The sequence below is a fragment of the Ctenopharyngodon idella genome, chromosome 13 (assembly GCF_019924925.1).
Source record: "Ctenopharyngodon idella isolate HZGC_01 chromosome 13, HZGC01, whole genome shotgun sequence".
NCBI classification, from domain to species: Eukaryota; Metazoa; Chordata; class Actinopteri; order Cypriniformes; family Xenocyprididae; genus Ctenopharyngodon; species Ctenopharyngodon idella.
Window position 1 is genome coordinate 25,810,694 of NC_067232.1, and position 26,376 is coordinate 25,837,069.

Here is a 26,376-nt window from a genome sequence, read left to right on the forward strand (position 1 = left end):
AAGAATGATAAAATGGAATGTTCCCTTAAACTCCCCTGTAGTGAAAATTAAGTTTTTAATGTTGTTTATATGTCTATGTGGTGTTTTTAATATACTTTAAGACAAACTATGTGCAGATTCATAAGTCAACACCATTGCTGAGGATTTTCTCTTTAAAACTGCAGTGATCTAAAATCGCTGGTGTTTCTTACATCACAAACTACCTTGTAACCAATCACGTCAACGTGCCGACGGGCTTTACCATATCATTAACTATTACCACTCTGAAGCAGGGGAGTCTCAAGAAGCCAGGTTATCCCAGAATATTTTTCTGTTGAAATAAAAAAATCGAGTAGATTTAGCAATATAGCAGGTGTATGATGTATTTTATGATGTTATGATGAACTATATGCCTTTCTCCACTTCTGAACTGTTCAAAGCATTTCTAAGGATACTGATTTTTAGAAGGCAGCTGCCTGACTCTGAGATGGCGAATGGGAACATGGTTTGTGTAACATTAGCAACACATTATTAGCTGTTTGATAATGTAGTCAAGCAAAAGGCTAATCATATTAATTACCGTTATGTGTCCGACGTTGTAAAATACAATACAATTGTGCAGCGTTTACCTCAGTAAGTTGACAGAGTGGATCTCTGAGTGAGTGGAGGCGGGGCTAATTAGCATATTCATAGATCCATGTATACTAAATGAAGCAAGGGTGTAGAGTTACATTCAAGCTATTTTAAGGCATGAATAAAAAAAAATTTCACAGGAAAATGTTTAAATGTCATTTTGGTGATCAAAGATGAGTTTTAAAGGATAAAATGATTGACTAGGGGGACTTTAATGTTTGCATAACCAAGAAAAAACACTTTTAAAACAGGGAATGTTTTTATAATTTAATGGGAACACCAGCAAAATGTTCTTAGAATAGGTATAATCATATACATTCAACACCCTTAAAGAAACAGTGAACCAATTGGATAAGATATTTGACAGTGCGTAGATTATTTCATTACCATCATGCTGTTCCAGGATTGGACTTTATCTGCTCTAAGAATTTACTTGTGAGGGAAAGATTTTTTTCTGAATGTAAGCCCATTTTAATTCCATAATGTGGCATTTAAGAAATATCGGTATTTTTTTTCCTTGTCAAAAACTCGCTTTGTGAAACCTGAATTCTTGATGTAACAAGACTTCAGTCAGTTTAATGCAAGATCTAGTCTTGATCATTATTTGGGCTTTAGGTCCAGATCCCGCTGTGTTCCTGCTGGATGTCCTGCTCAAGTCCTTTATCTCCACTCCTTTTCATCTGAATGGTTGTCAGGGGATAAAGAAGACTATTAATGTACCTGGAAATAAAGGTAAAACATTTCTTTGCAAATTCAAAATGAGATGTGCTGCTTTAGTCTTTTCTGTCTCTGATTATGAAGCAACTATTTGACGTCAATCTCAGCGTGGCATTCAGACAGTAACCTAGTTACAGAAAGAGACAATTCTATAGGGAAAAACACTCTTATTCTTTTTTTTTCCTTTACAAGAAAATGCATAGCACTTATCGTCCATCATATGAGAGAAGAAAATCTTAAAGGTAAAATTACATTTGTATGAGGGACAAAACCCCAACAAGGGTTTGCTGAAGTGCTTGTGGTAATGACATTAAGTGTGCAGATGTATGCCAGTAATGATGGTAACTCATAATAATGTCATAAGAAATGTGAAATCCTACATCGCCACGCCTTTTTAGACTAAATAAAGGAGAATTGCGGTCATGTGGGATTTTGAGCCAATAAAATTACCGAGAAAGTTTATTCACCGGGAGGGACAATTATAAATCCTGCTATGGCGAAGGCATGGCTTATGAATATTAATGACGGCATGCTGACGAAACCTTTCTGGAACGGCCAGTCTGTTAGCTTAATTATTATTCATAAGCCAGCCCTTCCCCGTAGCTCCCACCCACCAGCCAATCATGTCAGCCTTCTGGGAAACGTCACAGTTCGATATTGAATATTCGTAAGTCAGGCCTTCAGCATAGTAGGACGCGACGCCGGGAGGAGGAACGCGTGTGACAGGACGCGCATCGCTAGAAGTTACTTCATCCACCTACAGCAACCTGTTGACAGCAGTACATACTTGCAGAAGTTACTCACACTGGCTCTAATGCGCTGAAGTGCGCGCTTGAACGCCGAGACGCGCACTGGAACAAAACTTTTCTTCACTTTTGGATAATAAGGATGAACAGAAGCGCGTGCAATGAGGATGCAAACCTACATCTAAACTGGCGTATGATGCAGAACTGGTAATATTTTGTCACTGATCACTAGGGACCAATAGTCCTCTGTATTTGATCTACCCTGAGATGATCAATAATTGTATCCCGGATTGGCTGGAAGTAACGTGACAGTGCGCTGTATAGATCATCCTCAAGTGCGCAATGAAGGTGCTCCTCGTGCTGTGCGCGGCGCTCGCGGGCTGCTGGAGAAGCGCGTGCAGCAGCAGATACTGTCCTGACTTGATGATTGACAGCTGTCATTGCACTTCAGAGAGATCAAAGGAGTTTAATAGGCAGAGCGTGCGCGTGAAGGTTTTGTGTGGTGATGCGGACCTGATGGAAACCATGCAGCCCAGCTCTTTACCCAACACGACAGTGTCACTGTGAGTAACTCTCACACTTAAGTGTTCATGTGTGTTAAATAGTTAGTTCACCCAAAAATGAAAATAATGTCATTTATTACTGTCGTTCTACACCCGTAAGACCTTCGTTCATCTTCGGAACACAAATTAAGATATTGTTGATGAAATCCGATGGCTCAGTGAGGCCTCTGTAGACAGCGACGCCATTGTAACTCTCAAGATCCATAAAGGTACTAAAAACATGTTTGAAACAGTTCATGTGAGTTCAGTGGTTCTATCTTAATATTATAAAGTGACGAGAATACTTTTTGTGCGCCAAAAAACCAACAAAATAAAACAACGACTATTCAACAATATCTAGTGATGGGCCGATTTCAAAACACTGCTTCGGAGCTTTACGAATCGGATCAGTGACTCAGAGCGCCAAAGTCACGTGATTTCAGCAGTTTAGCCGTTTGATAGGAGATCCGAATCTCCTATCAAAAAAAAAAAAAAAAAATTCTGAGTTAAAAACAACCCAATGGACAAACCCAGCAATTTGGTTGTTTTAACCCAGTGGTTGGGTTAAATGTTTGCCCAACATGCTGGGTAGTTTTATTTAACTCAAGTATTGCTTGCTTAAAATGAACCCAAAGTATGTTGGAAATGAACATTTATTAATGAGTTTAATGAATAATAATTAAACAATAAACATTTATTAAATTGCTTATTAATAAATGTTCACCTTTTGATTGTTATTGTTTCCTCTAGTAATAATGTGTCTGATTTTTAATTTCCAACATATTTTGGGTTCATTTTATACCAGCTATATAGTAATTTTTAAACAGTACTGTAGTTGGGTTAAATAAAACTGCCCAGCATGTTAGGCAAACATTTAACCCAACCACTGGTTTGTCCATTTTCAACCCAACATTTTTAGAGTGTATGGACGACCCATGCATTAATGCATACATTTTTTTGCCTGTCATATTATTTTGAGTCAAATCAGTTTTGTTTTTACATTTATTCATTCAGCAAATGCTTATATCTTCAGAGAGAGAAAAACAGGAGTAGAAGTGATTAATCCATGGAAGAAAATCATGTAAGAAATGCTACAGATTTCTAGAATAATACAACACTGCAGTCAATAATTGTCATAATTAGAATCTGATATCAGAACCATTTAAATATTTGTGTTTTATGTGATTTTAATTGACCAAAACGCTGATCTGAGGAACTATAAAGAAACACCAAGAACTTTATTGATCTCCAAAAAAAAAAAAAAAAAAAAACTATGTTGCAACTTTAGAATCCCTAAACATGCTCTTGATAAGAAGAGGGTTTTTGAAAGAAAAGAAAAAACCCAAAGGTGCTGTGAAGAACTCTTGAAGAACTTTTCTTAGAGATAGTCTCTTTTAAAGCACCATATTGAATCTGAGGAGAGTGATTTCTGGGCAATAGTGCTGCGTTTGTGATTCGCTCTCTGAAAACTCCTAATGCATTTTTAATTGCATAAATAATTTTCCCCTGGCGTACCTGCGTTTGCAACGAGGGCTTGTAGTAAGCATTACTTTAATACATGTGAGTCGTGTTTTAATTAATTATAATGGTTTTAGCTGCTGGCTGTAATGAGTGATAAAATGGTTTCTGTTTGTAAATAATGAAACGTGTTGCTGGAGTGAAGTTTACTGCTTTTGTGTTTTTATACATCACAGCTCTTGTTGACCAAAGACTGTTGTTCGTAAATCTATGTTCAGTTATTCCCTCTGATTCCATTCAGACATCTTTCACAGGCCACGAGGGAGAAATTACACTTGAAGTCGAAAGTTTGGACACTTCACTGAATTTCTTTCTCACGGTCGTAACACATTTTCTTCTAAACGTTTTAAAATCTTGAAATGATTTTTGAATACAATGTTGGGTAAAGCACCTCATGAATGATCAGAGCTGGAAACTAGACAGAGAAGAAGCTCAAATATAAGAGAGGTTTTGATTTCTAATTTCCATTTGTGTTATTTCAGAGTTTTCATCACTGCACTATAATTCTACTCATAATAGAGTTCTGCAGGGATGATGTATTTTTGTAGGTCAAACCCAGAAACAAGTTGCATTTTAGCACTTCCGGTTTCATTGTGCTGAAGTCAGTGGGTTTTTTGAATGGGCTTTTAGTAGGTATTCAAGATTTTTTTTTTTGTTTCATTTTATTACATAAAATACATTAATAATACACCCATGAGACCTTTTAAAGCTTTGACTTGTTTCAAAAAGAGTCTAAATGGGACTGCAGAGTTTGTCAGGGACATTGAATGTCTCACGCTGAACAGGTCAAGTCAACTTTATTTCTATAGCTCAATTCACTTCAATAACTATCTCGATGTTGCAAAAATATGTCCTTAACCCACTCTTGCAAACTATTCTAACTCAAACTTTGAGGGATTTTCTTTTTTAATAAAGACTGATGGTGATGTTGAGGTCATGTGACCATGGTGTAGTTCCTTTATAGTCATTTAGCTTTTGACTTCTGCCTATTGTATTTACTGTAGGCTTCAAAATTCATGAGAGTTGTGCTAATTTGTGAGATTTTCATTAACAAAATGTGCAAGAATCATAAAATTTCGCTTTTTTTCTGCAATAATCCAAAAGCCAATGGAAGATTGGGTTTAGTTGAGGGAACAAGGGTGATGCAAACATACAAAAATACATCATCAACCGCGACGAGGTGAATCACAACTTTACAAGCTTTGATTTGAAGCAAGAAAGTATTTAAAAATCGGACAAAAATACAAATATACAAGAATATGAACTTAAAGGATTAGTCCACTTTTAAATAAAAAATGTCCTGATAATTTACTCACCCCCATGTCATCCAAGATCATGTTCATGTCCTTCTTTCTTCAGTCGAAAAGAAATTAAGGTTTTTGATGAAAACATTCAAGGATTATTCTCCTTATAGTGGACTTCAATGGTTTCCAAATGGTTGAAGGTCAAAATTACAGTTTCAGTGCAGCTTCAGAGGGCTTTAAACGATACCAGACGAGGAATAAGGGTCTTATCTAGCGAAACGATCGGTCATTTTCGAAAAAAATACAACTGTATATGCTTTATAAATACAAACAAAGACTATAGAATAACACAAGACATGTCACTCGTATTGTTTTGAATGGGAGAAAGTGTAACGCTCAATATGGCGGAATAAGTCCCGCCTTCAAAATAAGAGCCAATCGCCGACCTGTAAAGTCATCGCGTCACTGCAGCGGCCGTTAGAAGCACCGGTTTCTATAGAAACAGTCAGACGCGCGCCTCCGAAATGAGGCACAAGAGACGCGCATTTAGGTCTGCGCATGCGCATTAGCTTGATCCAGCCTAAATACTGTTTTTTTGTCATGATTTGAGCGTTTGGAAAAAAAAAAAATTGTGAGACAGTTGTTGTCAGATTTCATTGGTGATTTCAAATATGAAATTTAATCGAAAGCTTGGCAAACAGCTTTGGAGAATTTGATGTTTCCCCATTCAAAGAGATATGAGCTGCATGATGCCCAGGATGCCCGAGAGGCGTTTCAAAGATGGCCGCCGAGTGAAATGACTTGTCTTAAAGGGACTTTGATACAAATGATCGCATTGCGCGTGCTTCCGCTTTCCGCATTCTTCAAAAAGCTTACGCTGCATGTCCTACACCTTCCCTATTCTACTTACGGAAAAAAAACGGCTGTTCCGTAAGTTGAATAGGGAAGGTGTAGGACATGCAGCGTAAGCTTTTTGAAGAATGCGGAAAGCGGAAGCACGCGCAAGGCGATCATCTGTTTATATAAAACATATACAGTTGTATTTTTTTCGAAAATGACCGATCGTTTCGCTAGATAAGACTCTTATTCCTCGTCTGGCATCGTTTAAAGGCCTTTGAAGCTGCAATTTTGACCTTCAACCGTTTGGAGGCCATTGAAGTCCACTATAAGGAGAATAATCCTGGAATGTTTTCATCAAAAACCTAAATTTCTTTTCGACTGAAGAAAGAAGGACATGGACATCTTGGATGACATGGGGGTGAGTAAATGATAAGGTAAATTTTATTTGAAAGTGAACTAATCCTTTAACAACGTTAATGAGGGAAATCCCATGAAGCATTGCGAACAACATAATCAAATTAAAAGCAATGGAGAAACAAAACTATTCATTTAAGGTTTATTGCTATATATATATATATATATATATATATATATTGCATAGAGAGCGTAGAGATCGACTCGATTACGTCATTCATGGTGCTTCATGGGAGTGGGCGGAACTAGTGATTTGCTCACTGTGACTCTCTGATTGGTGGAATTTTCTGTACAGCATCATGGGTAATGTAGTTTTCACTACGAATTCCACTGGTAAACATGATTATTTCATTAATAAGATGAAATCTGCTGATGGCTTCAACAGAAGAAAATACCATCGATTAAAAACCTCGTAGCTCACAGTAATGCTGTCTTTTAAGGTTTATAAGTTATTGTTAAAAAATTTTCCTATGGAGAAAATGAATGGAGTTTTGACTTCCAGATCCAATTGTTGCGCTCTGTACAGAGCACGAGTCCAGATTCTTGACTGCTAGTGTATGATGTGTTCAGCTTGTGTTCATCTGATTGTTGTCTTCTAAACTCTGATCCGTGGCTTGTTTTGGTTCTGGTTTGTCAGGAAGCCTTTTTCCTGCTCTAGGAAGCATGACATTCATAATTCTGCGGTGACTTCCCTCGTCTCACTTTTGTTTCTGAGTTCAGGATAAATAAACCGCACTCAGCTCACATATTTTTCTCCTCCTCAGACACTTGTATTATGATATTTACTGTAGTTCAGTTCAACCCTCATTATCATTCTGGCATCATTTCTCCATTAAACATCTTGGGCAAGATGCTTCGCCCTGCAAGTGCAACAGACGGAGCAGATACTCATGTTTAATTCATTTCGTTTTATTCATTAAAAGCCTCTTTTATATAAACTGATTTAGGGCACTTCTCATTTTTTAGTCTTCGTGGTTGTAGGTTTATCTTTATTTCTAAATGTTTGCATCTTATCTTTGTCTTAATGGGGTCAATAATTCAACATTGTTAATTCTCATGTCCTTCCAAACCCGTATGAATTTCTTTCTTCTGTTGAACACAAAAGGAGATGTTTAGCAAAATGTCTGAATCGCTGTTTTCCATGCAATGAAAGTGGAAAGGGGTTTTTACTGTTAAGCCTTAAAAAAAGTATAAAGCATTGGAAGGTTATCATAACTATTGCACTATGTTTTATAAGTCTTCTGAAGTCATATGATTGTGTGAGGAACTGTCTGACATTTAAGGAAAATCTTCACAGCATTTCTCAAGCCTCTTTCACTTTTTCTCATGATCAAAGTTGGTGAGAAACAAATGGAAGGGGAAGATTTTCAGTGACTTAAAATTGCAGCGTGATGTCATGAAAAAACGTATCTATGCAGAAACATTAGAAACATTAAGCTTGCTTTGCTTTATCATAGGTGAAATGTGTACCAAGTGGCTTCAAAAAGAGTTTACTTTTCTATTCAATTCTTACTAAACCCTAACATTAACTCTACCTTGATGTGCCTGCTCACCAAAGCTGCTTGTATTTGATCAAAAATACAGTAAAAACAATAATATTGTAAAATATTTTTACAATTTAAAATTTCCATTTTAATATATATTGAAATGTAATTCATTCCAGTGATGCAAAGCTGATTTTTATTTTATTTTTTATTTTATTTTTGTGAAAAATCTGATGTACTACCATTCAAAACTTTGTCATAAGTAAGATTTTCTTTTATTGTTTTAAAGAAATTAATACTTGTATTAATCAAGAATGCATCAAATTGACAGTATAAAGACATTTATAATGTTACAAAAGATTCTATTTCAAATAAATGCAGTTCTTATGAATTTTCTGTTTATCAAAGAATTCTAAAATATCACAGTTTCCACAAAAATCTGAAGCAGCACAACTGTTTTCAACATTGATAATAAACAGAAATGTTTCTTGAGCAGCAAATCATCATATTAGAATGATTTCTGAAGGATCATGTGACACTGAAGACTGGAGTAATGATGCTGAAAATTTAGCTTTGATCACAGGAATATATTACAGTTTACTATATATTCACATAGAAAACAGCTATTATAAATTGTAATAATATTTCATAATTTTTACTGTATTTTTGATCAAATAAATGCAGCCTTGGTGACTTCTTTCAAAAACATTTTGACCGGTAGCAAAGAAGAGGCTATAGATATAGAAAGATGATTCACTCCTATTAGTTATGAATGGGCGAAACTGCAACGCGCAATATGGCGGAATACGTCCCGCCTTCTAAGTAAAAGAGCCAGTCACTGACTGATAAAGTAATTGCGTCACTACAGCAGCCGTTAGAAGCTCCGGTTCCCCATAGAAACCTGTGACTCGCGCTTAGGACTGCACATGCGCATTGGCTTGTCTAGCCTAAAAAATAAGCTTTTTAAACTCTATTTGAGCATAAGAAACAACATTTAAAGACTTTAGAAGCAAGCTTCTAAGTGCCATCTGAAATTTTCTTATAAAATTAGCATTTTTATCAAACTTGTATGTTTATGTTCAGTTATTTCACTTTAATGGCAATGAAAAGGACTTATTAATTGCCATTAAAGTGAAATTACTGAACCTAAATATACGAGCTTGATAAAAATGCTAATTTTAGAAGAAAAATTCAGACGACCCTTAGAGGCCTTTGCATCTGAAGTCTTCATTTATGGGACAGTTGATGTCAGATTTCGTTGCTGATTTAAATTTGATATTTAATTGTGAGTTCGCCAAGCAGTTTTTGAGATTTCAGGATTCCCCCATTCAAATAGATAGGACTTGGTCTGAAATAGCTGCTCAGAGGCGTTGCAAATATGGCCGCCGAGTGAACAGACTTTCCTTGGAAGGGACTTTCCCGCTGGTAGTGTTTAGATTTTAGAAGACACTGAATGTAATTTTTTGGAGCTTAACAACATATGTTCTCATTCACTTTCATTGAATAGAAAAGAACATTTTGCTAAACATATTTTGGTCTGTGTTCCACTGAAAAAAGAAGGTCATAAAGGTTTGAAAAGACATGCGGATGTGGGTGAGGGTTTATTTTTAGGTGAACTATTCCTCATTTTTGGTTTTGTGGGTTTTTGTGCAATATTACATCTGTTGTCAATCAATCTCGTCTCTCACTGCACTGATGCTGCTTCATCATCCGTTCTCTTGATGTTCTGTGTAGTTTTAGTGTCTGTGATTTTGTGAGAGTCACTGAAGGACATCGGTCAACACGGTGAAGTGTCTGTCATCACAAATGTGAAATGACAGTGGGAAAACCTGCAGGGCAGCAGAGTAACAGATAGAAGCGACTACATGATCTCATAATACACTTCAGCCCTGCAGCTTTGGACTCTTTTCATGTAAGAAAACGCATAAAGCGTTGATTTTGAGTTCCGCATGGCTTTGAGATTAAGAAATCGATATGGTCATCTTCAGATCTGCGAAGTCCTTTATATCAGTGAGTGATGACAATCTTTCCCAGAAATCACTGCAGGTTTCCTCATAGCTGATGATACAGTGTAAACTTCAAATGATGTTCCTTCATGTTGTTTTTAAATATGAGCTTACTGACCCCAAACTTTTGAATGTTTTTTTTTAACTCTACAGCTGCAGTCCCCATCAAAAATATCTTCATTTATGTTCCACGTAAGAAAGAAAGTCATACGTGTTTGTAAGTGCGCCACGTTTTTCTTTTATTATCTTGTAAACACAGGGGAGGCTGTTGTTGATGGTTTTATTGTACCTGTGACGGCGTTTGTGCTCAGTGACGTAAAAGTTTTGCTTGTCCTGCATCAGATGGACCAGTAAATGAATTTGAATTCCCATGACATACACTGATACGCTCCGTCTCATAGACGCTAATGAATCCGTCTGGACTTTGCAGAAACCCCAAGAATGTGTCTGAGCGCGTTTGGAGTGTCAGCTCTCTAAAAATGTTAAGAAATGAAAACAGAGTGTCTGCCAAGGATACATTAGCGGTGCGTCCCTCTTGAGGCGAGTCAATACTGGGGTTATTTAAAGTGTCATAAGATGGCCGGACCCTTCGCTTGCTTTCCTAAATATCATAAAACAGCTTCTGATCTTTGGAACAGCTGAATGTGTTGAATCCATACGAGCCCTGAAGAGACGGAGAGTTGAGAACGTGTTGAGAGGTTTTACTGTGAGACACGCTGCAAGAAATCATGTTCTTCCTTAGAGTTTCTGTCTTGTTTCCCAGTAAAAAAATATCTTGAGAATCAAAATGACTGAAGATATTAAGTATTGTTCAATGAAAAACATATCAAAATGAAGTGAGTTTGCACTTAAAAAAAATATCTGCAAATTGAGGTCAGAAAACCTTGTTTTCATTTTAAATTAAGTTTATTTTTCTGACCCCACTGGCAGATATTTGTGCTTGTTTTAAGTGTAAAGTCACTTCATTTTGATAATTATTTTAGAAAACAAGACAAATCAGCATATTAGAATGATTTCTGAAGGATCATGTGACACTGAAGACTGGAGTAATGATGCTGAAAATTCAGCTTTGCATCACAGAAATAAATTACATTTTACTATATATTCACATAGAAAACAGCTATTTTAAATTGTAAAAATATTTCACAATTTTTACTGTATTATTGATCAAATAAGTGCATATATATATATAATATGGGTCATTGACGAATAAGGTTTTTAAAATTGTAAAAAAACATAATGGAGATACAATTAATTTTGAAGTTTTATTAAGTGTTAACAATGAGATAATGTGGTTTTTATAATTAATTAACACTGCTTTTGTCATTTTTTACAAGATGGACAAAATTTGTCACAAAAAAGTCATTCGGTTTAAGTTTTAGCGAATGACACTTTTGGTTATACCGAATGACGATATTTTCAAACAATGCTAACAGGCTGATATCTAGCTACCTAGCAAAAGGACAATCAAACATTTTATATTTAGTACAAGTTTTTGAAATGTTACAACATTTTCCATGTTTTATAGCGGTTGTACCAAATGACCTGATGTTTCGGGACATGCGTATGATCAAGTGAAAACATGAATTTTTCAAATAGTTAAAAGAGAGTTAGTTACTTTGCTTCATGACCATGTGGTCCTTTGCAGGTGTCTGAATGATGTCACATCCTGTCACATGATATTGACTGCATTAATTGATCGAAATGGTCCCTTTATATTAGTTACTCCGAATGACATCAATGAAATTCATTTTTCCGGACATTCTTTCTCATAACAAAGCAACGACTTCTACACATAATTTTAATACCATTTTGCACTATGTTGATATATGATGTTATAAAATCATGCCAGAATAAAATAAATATACATTTGTTACATTTTTAGATATTTTACTCCTGATTTTTTAATGTCTGCAATATGACATTAAAAAATATTTTATATGTCTGCAAACATATAAAAGGTGCTACAACAGTTGCAGAATGGGACATGGTGTCTAAGAAAAAAAAAAAAAAAAAAAAAATGAAAAGCAACAGAACAGGTCAGCACAGCAACATAGACCCCCACCCACCAAGCATTCATTCAGTCATTCAGAGTAGAAAGGCCTTTAGCTGCCCAAATATCAAAGACGCTGTCTGAAAGGGACGGGGGGAATAAGTGATTATTTGAAATTGGCATATGAATTGAAGCTTTGTGAAGACCGAATTGTTTCCTGAATTGAAGCCAAATCCTAATAGTGTTGGTAACTATTGGATTGCTCGAAAGTTTGTGTACCCCAAGTGGAAGCTGGGAAAAGATTTTGGAAAGTAAAGAACGAGAGGAAGATATCTCTATGTGCACCCAGGGCGGACTAGAGGCACAACTTTTAAGGCCAACCCAGTAAAGTAATTTATTAATGTTACATGCCCAAAAGTAGTATTGAAAATTTGGAAGCGCTAAACCCCCTTCAGATTTGGGAAGCTGGAGAACTGATTTCCTGATACGAGCCGGCTTGTTATTCCAAAGAAATCCGTTCAATTGCTGATCTAAATTAGTGAAAAAGGATTTACTAATGCAGACTGGAACATGCTGGAACATAAGGTTCACACGACCTATTACAGAGAGGGAAAGGGAACTCCACCTAGCAATATCTGACTTGCATTTGTATTTTAAGATATTTTAATCACAAATGAAATGGCCGTATTGGCCTTTGGACGGTTAAACCGAATGACCTTTTGACACTTCAAAATCTTTAAAATACCTTTATATGTAGCAAAATATAATTAAAACCTTTTGGATTCAATAAAAGAGATCTAGTTGTACTACCTTACATACTTTGGATGTCATATCTTTGTTTTTTATTATTATTATGGCCTTTGGACAAAAAAAAAGACCCATCACGTCATTGATCCATATATAAACATCAAAACCTTCCAGACAAAACAACTTGCAACTCTGCATCCTGTTTGCTACCTCAATTCAAATTCAGGAACTAAATTGGAATTCAAAAGACATTCTGAATTCAGTTCTCAATGACACAAAAACACATTCTGTAAATAAAGCTCCATTTGCATATAAAGCAGCAAGATCACATAAAAAATAATGATGCGTGGAGCTGCATTAAACCAGCACATACATGGGCTGGTTAAGTTGGACCGTGGGTGGTTTGTTTTGCTTTTGCACTGAAATGCGCTGTTATTTTGGTATGAACCATAGTACTACTGCACATGATTACCGTATTCCTGTACCTTGGTGTTTACATGGTACTTTAAAGTACAGCACCTCAAAGAAAGTCATACTGTGGTACGTGTCCAAAACCAATAGATCTTCGTGGCTCTTTATTGCTTTTGTGTTCGTGCTGCTGTTGGTCTCAGACTCATTCTTGTTTTTGTGTAATTGTGCCTGTCGTCGCTTCAAGACTCTCCTAACACACACTTGAGCTCCATGGCTAAATCTGCTTCATGTCCAAGGTCAATGTTAGTCCATATGAAATATGTTATTTTGGTTAGCTGTTCCTAGTAACCTGATATTATAGAAAAACACAGGGGCTGGAGCTTTTCAGCCGTGGAGGTTGGAAATCATGGAGCTGTCCGCTCAGGATGTTTGTAATAGTTGAGATTGTGATCTTTACTCGACGTGGTCCCTGTGATTGGTGCCTGCGGACCGCCGTAATTCAGAGTATTTTTATTCTGTCGCTCTTATAATAATAGAGCGGCGCAGGGTGTGTGGAGATCGGGTTCAGATCGCCAACGGGAGCGTCGAGTTAATACTGTGTGTGTGATTGATGTCAAAACAGACAGTCTTACAGTGTACAAACCCACAGACGAGCTGCTGGACACACTAAACCCAAACACAGCTTTTGAAGTAAAACGATGAATTCTAAGCTTCATTAGAAACAGCATGTAAATGTTGTCATTGCATATACACCGGAATGCAATCAAAAATAGAAACTGCATTTTTAGTCAAATTTTGTGTAATAATATCTTGACATTAGGCCGTCGGATCAAATAATGAATTAAAGGGATAGTTCACCCAAAAATGAAAAATTACCCCATTATTTTCTCACCCTCAAGCCGTCCTAGGTGTATATGACTATCTTCTTTCAGACGAATACAAACTGAGTTATAGTAACCCTTTAAGACCTGAAGGCTTTTTTAGAGTTGTTTTTTTGGGTGACATACACAAAACTATAGCAAGGAGAGTCAAAAGGTAGGTATCGTTTGATAGAACACTTTTTATATTTTTAGAAAATATAAATTACATTACATTTGGATTTTTTCATGCTGAGAAACTGCTGATAAAAGACAAAATATATAGAATTTTTATTATCTTTCAATTTTTTTTATTTGACATGGAATAACTTAGGAAGTAAATAAGATCGGAGAAAAATTCTTTTTTGGTGATGCTCTCCTACATGTGAGCTGCATCTGGTTCAAATTTTGTGGTGATAGCATGAAGTATAATTGAATGAAGTATTATTACTTTTTTTGCAGCTAGAGGGCGGTAAACTCAAGCGGCAACCTCCCCCAGTTTCTCTTGAAGCCAATACGGAAGTGACTTAAACTGCAATTCATCGACTGGCCACTAGGGACAGGCTCCAAAAGAGAGCAGAATCTCATTGAGTCCCATATTAAAATGACCAACTTTACAGCAGAAAAACATGTTTACAGCCTGGTACAAATTGTGGTTTTGGTCTATACTGTTAATTTTGCCCTTCATGACAACTCTGAGGGGGTGAATTTTTTTTTATAACTCGTCTGTTTAAATTTTATTAAGCCTTAAAGTTCTGCATAATTAAGGGCGTGGTCACTTGAGTGACAGGTTTGCCGCTGCTGTCTGTGAGCCGTCACTTTACCTCAGCTAATTCAAGCCGCTGTACAATTATACAATTATAAAATAATAATATATACAATAAAATAATATGGCTTGCTGTGTTAATGGTCGAGACTTGAGACAGCTGTACGTCTGTGTACATGTGCACACATGTGGAAGATAAACAGAGCACACGTTGTTGAATCGTGGCATTGGCTGAAAGTTTTGTTCCTGAGATTTACTACAATGACAATGGCAGGAGAAAACTCAGACAGCACGCTTGGATATTATAACAAAAACTGCTGCATTTTGAAAAATTATACTTCGGACGCGGGCTCATTTGTTTGTGAGATATATACGATCATGCGGTTTTACAACATAAACGCTGCTCAGGTTGCATAATTTCTTGAAGAACGATGATGGAGAGCAGATCATTCAGAAGAAATGTGATGCAAACAATAGATAATAGATCAATATTTCATGGATTTAGCGCTTTTGTGGACAAAAAGTGCTGTTGTTTGTTTTTCAATGGACACTCATGGACATTTTACCCAAGTGCGACGGATTGGATTCATTATAAAGGTATGAAGGCCATTTGATTTTTCATGTTGTCATTTGCACACCTGACATAAACTACAATATTACTGTTGCTGGAGCATCTATATTGTAAAAAAGACACCGTAGATTGACAGTAAACCTTTAGAATTTTCAAATGATATAACTTGTTATCTTTATTAATATTTTAGATAGATAGCTCCTTTGCCTGCTAACATGATCACGTCGAGCCAGGTGGGCGTGGTTTCAGTAACCAGTCACCTCAGTTCCAACCACGTCCCTCCTCTTTTCCCATTTTCAGTTATCCGGGAGTGACCTGCGGTGGATGGATGGATGGATGGATGGACGGACGGACGGATGGGTCCATCCATCCATCCATCCATCTGTCTGTCTGTATTTCTGTCCGTCTGTCCGTCCACCCAGATGGATGTATTCATCCAACCAATCTCTTCATGCATCCGTCTGTCCGTCTGTCTGTCCATCCGTCTATCTGTCTGTCTGTCTGTCTGTCCGTTCGTCCATCCATCCATCTGTGTATCTTTCTGTCCATCCATCCATCCATCCACCTGTCTGTCTTTCCATCCATCCATCCATACATCTATCTTTCTGTCTATCTTTCCATCCATCCAATCATCCATCTGTCCATCCATCCATCCAATCATCCATCTGTCCATCCATCCATCCATCCATCCGTCTTTCTGTCTGTCTATCCATCCATCCGTCCGTCCGTCCATCCATCCATCCATCCATCCATCCATTGTCTAACATTATCTATCATCCCCTTTTGTAGAACACAAGGATCATCATAATGGATGTTTTTTAATAAATGCAGACAAACTTTTTTACTGTTATGCAGAATAACAGATGGTAAATATTTAAGTACAGTACAGTATTAATGCAATATATAATATATAACCTAGGGTTTGATTTTACCCTCAAATGTAACATACACTATATTGCCAAAAGTATTGGGACACCCCTCCAAATCATTGAATTCAGGTGTTCCAATCACTTCCATGGCCACAGGTGTATAAAATCAAGCACCTAGGCATGCAGACTGCTTCTTCAAACATTTGTGAAAGAACGGGTCGCTCTCAGGAGCTCAGTGAATTCAAGCGTGGTACCGTGATAGGTTGCCACCTGTGCAATAAGTCCATTCGTGAAATTTCCTCACTACTAAATATTCCACGGTCAACTGTTAGTGGTATCATAACAAAGTGGAAGCAATTGGGAACAACAGCAACTCAGCCACGAAGTGGTAGGCCACGTAAAATCACAGAGCGGGGTCACCGCATGCTGAGGAGCACAGTGTGCAGAAGTCGCCAACTTTCTGCAGAGACAATATCTACAGACCTCCAAACTTCATGTGGCCTTCAGATTAGCTCAGGAACAGTGTGTAGAGAGCTTCATGGAATGGGTTTCTATGGCCGAGCGGCTGCATCCAAGCCTTATATCACCAAGTGCAATGCAAAGCGTCGGATGCAGTGGTGTAAAGCACGCCGCCACTGGACTCTAGAGCAGTGGAGACGTGTTCTCTGGAGTGACGAATCACGCTTCTCTGTCTGGCAATCCGATGGACGAGTCTGGGTTTGGTGGTTGCCAGGAGAACGGTACTTGCCTGACTGCATTGTGCCAAGTGTAAAGTTTGGTGGAGGGGTCCTGACCACCAGAGTCCTGACCTCAACCCGACAGAACACCTTTGGGATGAATTAGAGCAGAGACTGTGAGCCAGGCCTTCTAATCCAACATCAGTGCCTGACCTCACAAATGTGCTTACAGAAGAATGGTCAAAAATTCCTATAAACACACTCCTAAACCTTGTGGAAAGCCTTCCCAGAAGAGTTGAGGCTGTTATAGCTGCAAAGGGTGGGCCAACTCCATATTAAACCCTATGGATTAAGAATGGGATTTCATTAAAGTTCATGTGCACATAAAGGCAGGCATCCCAAAACCTTTTGCAATATAGTGAATCTGAGACAAAATTGTAACTGCAAATCTTTTCTCTGCCTGGATTCCAGTTGTTTCTGTGAATTGCAGCGATCAATTTTTTCTTTCCTGTAGCTTTCAGCAGTCTGTAAAAAAGATTTTGATTTCTTGTTGAATCTGTTTGTAGTCAATCGTACAGCTCTTTCCCATTTTTTGGTGTGTAACTCACTGCATTCTCACTGAGCACCGATGCCGTCACTCAGTGGGTGTGACCGCAGTGACTCTGCCTACTGTGATGTCATGTGCTGTCATTGACCTCGATGGTTCCATAAAGAACCTTTAACATCCGTGGATTCTTTCCATTGCTCAAAAGGTTCTTTATAGTGGAAAAAAGTTTCTTTAGTTTATCAAAATGTTCTTCAAGTAAAAATAATGGTTCTATTAAGAACTGTTCACTGAAAGGTTCTTTGGGGAACCAAAAATGGTTCTTCTGTGGCATTGTGAAAAACTTAGTTTGGAACCTTTATTTTTAAGAGTGATAATGCATGTTTTGGCAAATATATTTTATCCAAACAGAAATATTGCATATTGTGCACAGTTCACTGAAAACTGCTAAAAAAGTAATAGTAGTTTGATAGTGATGTATTTGTCTTGAAAAAGGAGGGTCTTCCTGAAGTCCTGTCGGACTTTGCATACTGTATATGGGAATATCAGACAGCAATAGTGTGTGTGTGTGTGTGTGTGTGTGTGTGTGTGTGTGTCATAACCTTTAGCTGCTGGGAGAAATCACACACAACGAGTTCAATGACATAGACCATTTGCTCCAGCGGTTCAAGAAAGACGATATTTAATTTGTCCCCACATTCTCTCTCTCTGCTTATCCTTGGAGAACATAATTGATATTGTAAATAGAAAGTTGGAAGGATACTGTAGAGTTTCGGCATGCACTGTTTACATAATGTACAATTATGTTTTGCCTGCCATTTCCTGGATGTTAGACAGAGGCCTGGAAAAGGCATGTGGGAGCGAAGGACCTCGTGCTCCGCACCACGACACGCTCAGTTTTGCAAAAAACACTGAGCTGGCTGTCAGTGCCGCAGTACATGAGCTTACAGACTCAGACGCCGAGGAATAATGCGCTCGATTCTGCAGCACACAGACCGAGCATCAAAACTCTGCATCAGAAAACTTTATAAGTGGTTCTTGTTCAATGAATCTTGTTAAACATTTCAGATATCTCATTGTGACTTTCACAGCAGCTTCTCACAAATCCATAAAATTATATTTTAACAGGTCGTATTCTGGAAATCACTAGTGACGGTCTTCTCACCTTTTTTTTATTTTTATGGACAAATTTTAGTGCTGCTGCAAGCGTCTTAATTATTAATATGCTAATTCATTGATGAACCAACAGGTCACCATGGGCATACATTTAAAATCTGAAGCTTATGGAAGCTTGTTTCCACCATGAAATAAAAAATAAAAAAGGTAATTGCGACTTTTTATCTCACAATTCTGAATTTTTTTCTCAGAATTGCGAGATTTAAACTCACAATTGCGAGTTATAAAGTCAGAACTGTGAGATATAAACTCACAATTGCGTGTTATAATGTCCAGTTGTGAGGGAAAAAAGACTGACGTTTATATCTCATAATTCTGACTTTATAACTATAACTATAAATATAGCAAGATATCGCAAGATATAAACTCGCAATTCTGAGAAAAAAAAGTCAGAATCGTGAGATATAAAGTCAGAATTGCGTGATAAAAACTCGCAATTACCAGAAAAAAAGTCAGAAATGGAACTTTATATCATGCAATTCTGACTTTATAACTCGAAAGTACGAGTTTAAATCTCACAATTCTTTGAAAAAAAAAAGAAAGAAAAAAAGTCAGAATTGTGAGATAAAAAGTCGCAATTACCTTTTTTATTTTTTTATTTAGTGGCGGAAACAAGCTTCCATAGAAGTATACTGTACATAATATATGTGTGTGTGTTTTTATATATATATATATATATATATATATATATATATATATATATATATATATATATATATATAGATATAGATATACCAAAAATATAAAGCATTAATAAATGGTTAAATCGCCATTATTTAAGGTTGAAGATTTCAAAGATATTGAAAACAATATATAAAAATATAAAAGCGTTGCCTCTCACTCCTAAGCCCCGCCCTCCACAGACACAGCCAATCTGATGCCAGCAAACCCAAACACACACAGTGAGTGACATACAGAGGGCATTTCTTGATTCTGTCTTTCTGATTCTTCAGAGATCCGTGTGATTACTTAGTTTTATGTGTATTATTATGTGTATTTATGTATTATTATTATGTGTATTATTACTGGCGTTCACAATTTATTATCATTTTGCGTTGCCTTTATCATGTGTGTCTTTGCTGTGTCCTGAAGGCCACGTGAGACTGAAACTGCCTCATCAGCTGTTCGAATGCTGCATTGAATGCGTGACGGAGGTGATCTGTGCTACTGCATTCACACATGATCACCATGAGAGATGCGTGACCTTCGTTATATGTGTTTGTGTGCATTGGGAATCACACAAGGGTCTTGTCATGCATGTAAAGTAGACCCACACATGCTGATATAATATAATGTAAAATATAGTGTCTTTTTTATGACCAAAATCAGAATTTAGTATTTCATAACCATTTTCCACTATCTCAATGACACTTACAAGTTTTTTTTTTTTTTTTTTTTTTTTGCAACCGTGCCTTTATTATCTCTATGTAAATGCCTGTATTTTTGCTTAAACTGTTCTTATCAGAGTGAAATACTCTGATGGATATTGTTAAATAGATCTAAGTAAATTTGATTTCTCATAGTGTTTCTGTAGCAACAGTAGAGCATGACACTAGCAATAACAAGGCCACATTAGGTCATAGGGAATATACATGAACTAATTAAATATGCGCCTTGAATACATTGTAAGTTGCTTTGGATAAAAGTGTCTGATATGATATAAATACGACCCTTTATAAACAGTGGTCATCATAACTAGTTGAAACTTTCAACAACTTCATAGTAAGTGTTGCTGGAGAAGTTTTGTTTTCATCGCTCTGACCACAAACAGCCACAAATACTCCAACAATATAAAGCAGGCTGGAGATTTACAGTCATATAAATTTTCGCCGTGGCTGTAAAGATGACGGTGTGTGTGTAAATCCTTAGATGGCAGCGGTTCGCCTGTAATTATGGCTTTGTGTTGTTGTGTCTCCTCAGGATCCTGAGCAACAATAAGATCTCGGCGCTGAAGAATAACTCTTTCCTCGGCCTGAGAGCTCTGGAGAGACTGTGAGTACAATCACCATTTCCATCCCATTATAGATCTGTGTAGAGGAGACGTAGCGGGACTGGAGATTTGGCTCCAAGTCATGTAGAAATGTATATATCAATAACTATATGAAATGAGGCCCATCAATCACTAGAAGTATGTGTTTTCATATCTGCTTCTAGTTCCAGGTGATTATCAGGTGTAAAGGTCTGTGTTTCAACACACATACATCAGTATTATCCAGATATCCGGAGGAGCTATGTGGCGTATTAAAGCAACAGTTGACATGAACACCTGATATGAGCCTTATAAAGCCTGACATATATGTATATGTATATATATATATATATATATATATATATATATAGTATAATATAGTGAGAATATAGAGGAAAAAACAGCTCTATTGTACGTTTCGAGGTAAAGAAGTCTTTGGGTTGACCCTGTCTGAGGTCGGCGATTGATTCGTCCTTCATCACTCCCTTATTTAAGCTCTTATCGTCCCTCCAGACGCGCTGCATTGAGCTGCTGATATTTTGCTTTCCGTGAGTTTCACCATGCAGAGTCAAAGCACATAGAAATGATCAGATACATGCAAAGGGCAGGGAGCTTTTATTTAGTTCCTGTGTCAATGATGTGAGACGCTTCCATGCAGTTCAGCTGGATGTGTGTGAATTCTGTGCACTGAATTCATCCCAGCTTCACCGTGACCTGTCAGTCTCACTAGCTGAGCCAGAGATCACTGTCATGCACTGGACGTCACTTTGGGTGAATGCATCATTTTCAGGAGGAAACCATAGCAACAGTTGTATGGTCCGAAAAATATATTTGAATGTATTAAAGTCATATTAATATAATGTATTAGAATTAATAGAATAATATATTAATATTAATAATATATAATAGCAATAGTTTTTCAGTGGGATGTGTATATTTAATATTTTAAAGTAATATTAATATATTATAATAATATATTATAAATTAATATCCACACAAATATTAATAATAGCAACAGTTTTTCAGTAGGATGAGTATATTTAATATAATATAATAATATATTAATATTAATAATATATAATAGCAACAGTTTTCTGTTGGGATAAGTATATTTATTATTTTAAAGTAATAATAATGTTTTAATATATTAATACAACATATTTAATATAATATTTCAATATCAATAATATATAATAGCAACAGTTTTCCAGTGGGATGTGTATATTTAATATATTAAAATAATATTAATATAATATAATAATATATTATAAATTAATTTCAATAAAAATATTAATAATAGCAACAGTTTTTTAGTAGGATGAGTATATTTAATGTATTCAAGTAATATTAATATTATTATAATGTATTAGAATTAATAGAATAATATATTAGCAATAGTTTTCCAGTGGCGTGATTATATTTAATATATTACAGTAAAATTCATGTATTAATATTAATAATATACAATAGCAACAGTTTTGTGGTGGGATAAGTATGTTTATTATATTAAAGTAATAATAATAATATTTTAATATATTAATACAATTGATTATATTTAATATAATAAATAGCAACAGTTTTCTGGTGGGATAAGTATATTTATTATATTAAAGTAATATTAATATATTAAATTAATATATTCGAATTTATGTAATTTATTAATTTAATTATCATATTAAAGTAATATTAATATATTACATGAATATAATTTAATTAATATAATTTATTAATATTAATAATATATAATAGCAGCAGTTTTCCAGTGAGATCAGTATTGTACGGTACACCAACATCATTTAAATATTGTAATTATTTATCTCTTAAATCATTGATAGATGTTGAACAACAACAACAAAAAAATTATAATAAGTCAGTGGAAGTATTTTGAGTAACAGGTTCTTCTTATATATAAATAAATGATACTGTTGGGGTTTAAAACAATGAAATACCTGGAAAAAGCGATTCCTTTTTGAAGTGTGCAGGTCATTGTGTGTTTTGCAGGGCCATTTTCTTGGTGCGTGAGATTTACTCGGGACATTCTGATGGTCTGATGAGAGCAGCTTTTATGAATATGCAGTGAAATTTGTGTGCATGAGATGTGAACCGGTGCGCCGGCATTGCTGAGGCAACACAGGATTTCGCCAACAACAGTAGTTTACAGAATATTTTCGTCTCTTGATAAACTGAAACTTCTGTTTTTGATGTATTGCAGGCTTTTAAAACTCTTCAGCACTTTATTAATGCAGTGATTTAGACGTGATCGCAGTCGCAGGAATTTGCCGATTCAAACTAGTGGTCGAAAAGTGACTCAAATGATCTCATCATTACAGAAACACAAAGTGGTTTTCATGGTTGTTTTCTTAAACTTGTTTTCACTTCATTTCAAATGGACCGACAGTTTTGTTTTCCCTGAAGGAAGTGCGGTGTGTGAGATTCCTGCGTGAAGCTCGCAGGAGGTTCGACCGTCTGCCTTTGATAAGTGAGGTGCCGTTTGGACTGAGGCGAGTTCAGTCCCTCTCAAGAGCCGCATCAGTATTCATTCAGCTGCTACTTCCTGTCTGAATGTGTCCGTCAGACGAGCCGCTCAAGGATCCTTCTGTGGCTCTCGCTGGTTTTTTGTCTTTGCTGTTGACAGGGTCTGTTTGAGACCAGCTGCTGGTTTAATGCTTCGAGCTGCTCAGCGTCTGTCATGAGGTGATGAATGGATTCAGTGAGAGGAAATATGTGCCTGTATTTATTAACATTTATATCAGTTAATTGGGTCATTGGCAAATTGTTACTAATTACTAAAAAAAGACCCAGTTTAATATTTGAAGGTCAGTTTAATCAGAACAGAGCTGTCAAAGAGGAATTTATGATAAAATCTCTAAAGTGAATGCAGATTGGATGCTTTAAATCTACTGCAGAAATGTCATTTAATTATATGATTCATTACAATATGATTATATTGATATTAACATTAATAACTCACCAAAATGTTTTCTAGTCAGCAGACTGCTTATCCATCCCCATCCATCCCTCCCTCCCTCCATCCATCCATCTATCCATCCATTCATCCATCCATCATCCCTCCCTCCCTCTGTCCATCCCTCCCTCCCTCCATCCATCATCTCTCATCCCTCTATCCATCCCTCCATCCATCCATCCATCCATCCATTATCCCTCCATCTCTCCATCCATCAGTCCATCCATCCATCCATCCATCCATCATCTCTTATCCCTCTATCCATCCCTCCATCCATCCATCCATCCATCCATCATCTCTTATCCCTCTATCCATCCCTCCATCCATCCATCCATCCATCCATCCCTCCCTCCATCCATCCATCCATCATCCCTCCATCCATCCCTCCATCCATCCATCCATCCATCCATCCATCATCTCTCATCCATCCATCCATCCATCCATCCATCATCCCTCCTTCCCTCCCTCCCTCTGTCCCTCCATCCATCCATCCATCCATCCCTCCATCCATCCATCCATCCATCCATCCATCATCCCTCCATCCCTCTGTCCATCCCTCCCTCCATCCATCCATCCATCATCCCTCCCTCCCTCCCTCCCTCCCTCTGTCCATCCATCCATCCATTCATCATCATCTCTCATCCATCCATCCATCCATCCATCATCTCTCCATCCAATCATCCATCATCTCTCATTCCTCTGTCCATCCATCCATCCATCCATCCATCATCCCTCCTTCCCTCCCTCCCTCTGTCCCTCCATCCATCCATCCATCCATCCATCATCCCTCCATCCCTCTGTCCATCCCTCCCTCCCTCCATCCATCCATCCATCCATCATCCCTCCCTCCCTCCATCCATCCATCCATCCATCCATCCATCCATCCCTCTGTCCATCCTTCCATCCATCCATCCATTCATCATCATCTCTCATCCATCCATCCATCATCTCTCCATCCATTCATCCATCATCTCTCATCCCTCTGTCCATCCCTCCCTCCATCCATTCATCCATCATCCATCCATCCCACCATTTATCTGTTCCTCAATCCATCCATCCATCCGTCCATCTGTCCATCCATCCATCCATCCATCCATCATCTCTCCACCCATCCATCCGTCCATCCATCCATCTATCCCTCCATTTATCTATTCCTCCATCCATCCATCCATCATCCCTCTGTCCATCCATCTATCCCTCCATTTATCTATTCCTCCATCCATCCGTCCATTCCTCGATTTATCTATTCCTCCATCCATCCATCATCCCTCCGTCCATCCATCTATCCCTCCATTTATCTATTCCTCCATCCATCCATCCATCCATCCATGCATCCATCTATCCCTCCATTTATCTATTCCTCCATCCATCCATCCATTCCTCATCCCTCTGTCCATCCCTCCATCCATCCATCATCTCTCCATCCATCCCTCCATTTAGTTGTTCCTCCATCCATCCATATCTCCATCCATCCCTCCCTCCATCTATCATCCATCCATTCATCATCCCTCTATCATCCATCCATCCATCCATCATCATGCATTCATCATCATCCCTCCCACCCTCCATCATCTCTCCTTCCATCCATCCCTCCATCCATCCATCATCCCTCCCTTCATCCCTCCATCCATCCATCCATCCATCATCTTTCCATCCATCATCCCTTCATCCCTCCATCCAGCCCTCCATCCATCCACTCTGTATCATATTTTCAAAAGTGTGTTTAGCATTAATTCCAGCAAAGTAAATCAACATTTGCAGGGAACTTACCAACATTTGCTAGCGCTCTTAGCATGTTGACTTCATCAGGGCTCTATGCAGAATTTAATTTCAAATGTCAACAACGGAAAACTGTCAGACCACAATCACATGCATGTAACGTTTTACATTATTTTCCATCTTCCTGTCACGTTCCTTGAGTTAGCGGTGAAATAGCACATTTGGGCCTGAGAGACAGTGATGTATCAGAGGTCATCAGTCACCATAAATCTGGCTCTCAACTCAAGCAGTTCCACTGAGAGCTCTTTATAATGGCTGACCCTGTTATTGGAAGGAAACTGCAACAGGAAGTGGACTTTTAGACAGTGATGTCACAACGGACGCATAGGTGACCTTTTTACACCAGCTTGGTTTCCTGTCCATCTCAAAACAGCAGCAACAATTGTAGACGTTGTTGTTGTGTGTCTGTGTGTGTTCCTCTTTTTATTTACAGTTGCAATTAGACTGATGAGAACTGGCTCGGTTAGTAGGACACACACCGGAGCTCTGACCCCAATCTTGCTTTAGAGTCACCGTCATTTCCAGTAACTCAGCATCATTACACAATAAAAGCCCTTTCAGTGCTTGTGCCATTGTGACTGAAAGTTTTATTTTACTCTCCCAGAGGAAATCTTTATTGTTTACCGTCTGCTCATTCACTTTAGAAAACTTTAGAAAGTTTTTTAGCATTTTCATGAATGAACAAACTTTGTCTCGGATGTTTCTCCTAAAAATTCCCCAGTAAGGAATACAGAGCTAAATGTTGACAGCAGCTCAGACCATTTGGCTTCAGGAGTATATGATGAGAAATGTTCATATTAAGACTTTTTATTGCAGACGTAGTTTCTTGGCAAATCGGAGCACATTTTGAGAGATTGTTGAGGTTTTTGCTGAAACTTTAGAGGAACTGCTCTCTGTTTAATCTCAACAGTTGAGATACTCATTTGTAA

The 26,376-nt window shown here is 37.3% G+C and overlaps 1 protein-coding gene across 2 annotated transcripts in view; it reads left to right on the plus strand.

The window, feature by feature from the left end:
• The first annotated feature begins 2,036 nt into the window (after nt 1–2,036).
• LOC127525418 (adhesion G protein-coupled receptor A3) overlaps nt 2,037–26,376 on the plus strand; it is a 154,580-nt gene continuing 130,240 nt past the window's right edge. For both annotated transcript variants that reach the window (XM_051917952.1, XM_051917953.1), the window contains exons 1-2: nt 2,037–2,638; nt 20,655–20,726. In XM_051917952.1, the coding sequence (XP_051773912.1) occupies nt 2,418–2,638; nt 20,655–20,726 (293 nt within the window). In that variant the 5' untranslated portion in view covers nt 2,037–2,417. The remainder of the gene's footprint in view (nt 2,639–20,654; nt 20,727–26,376) is intronic.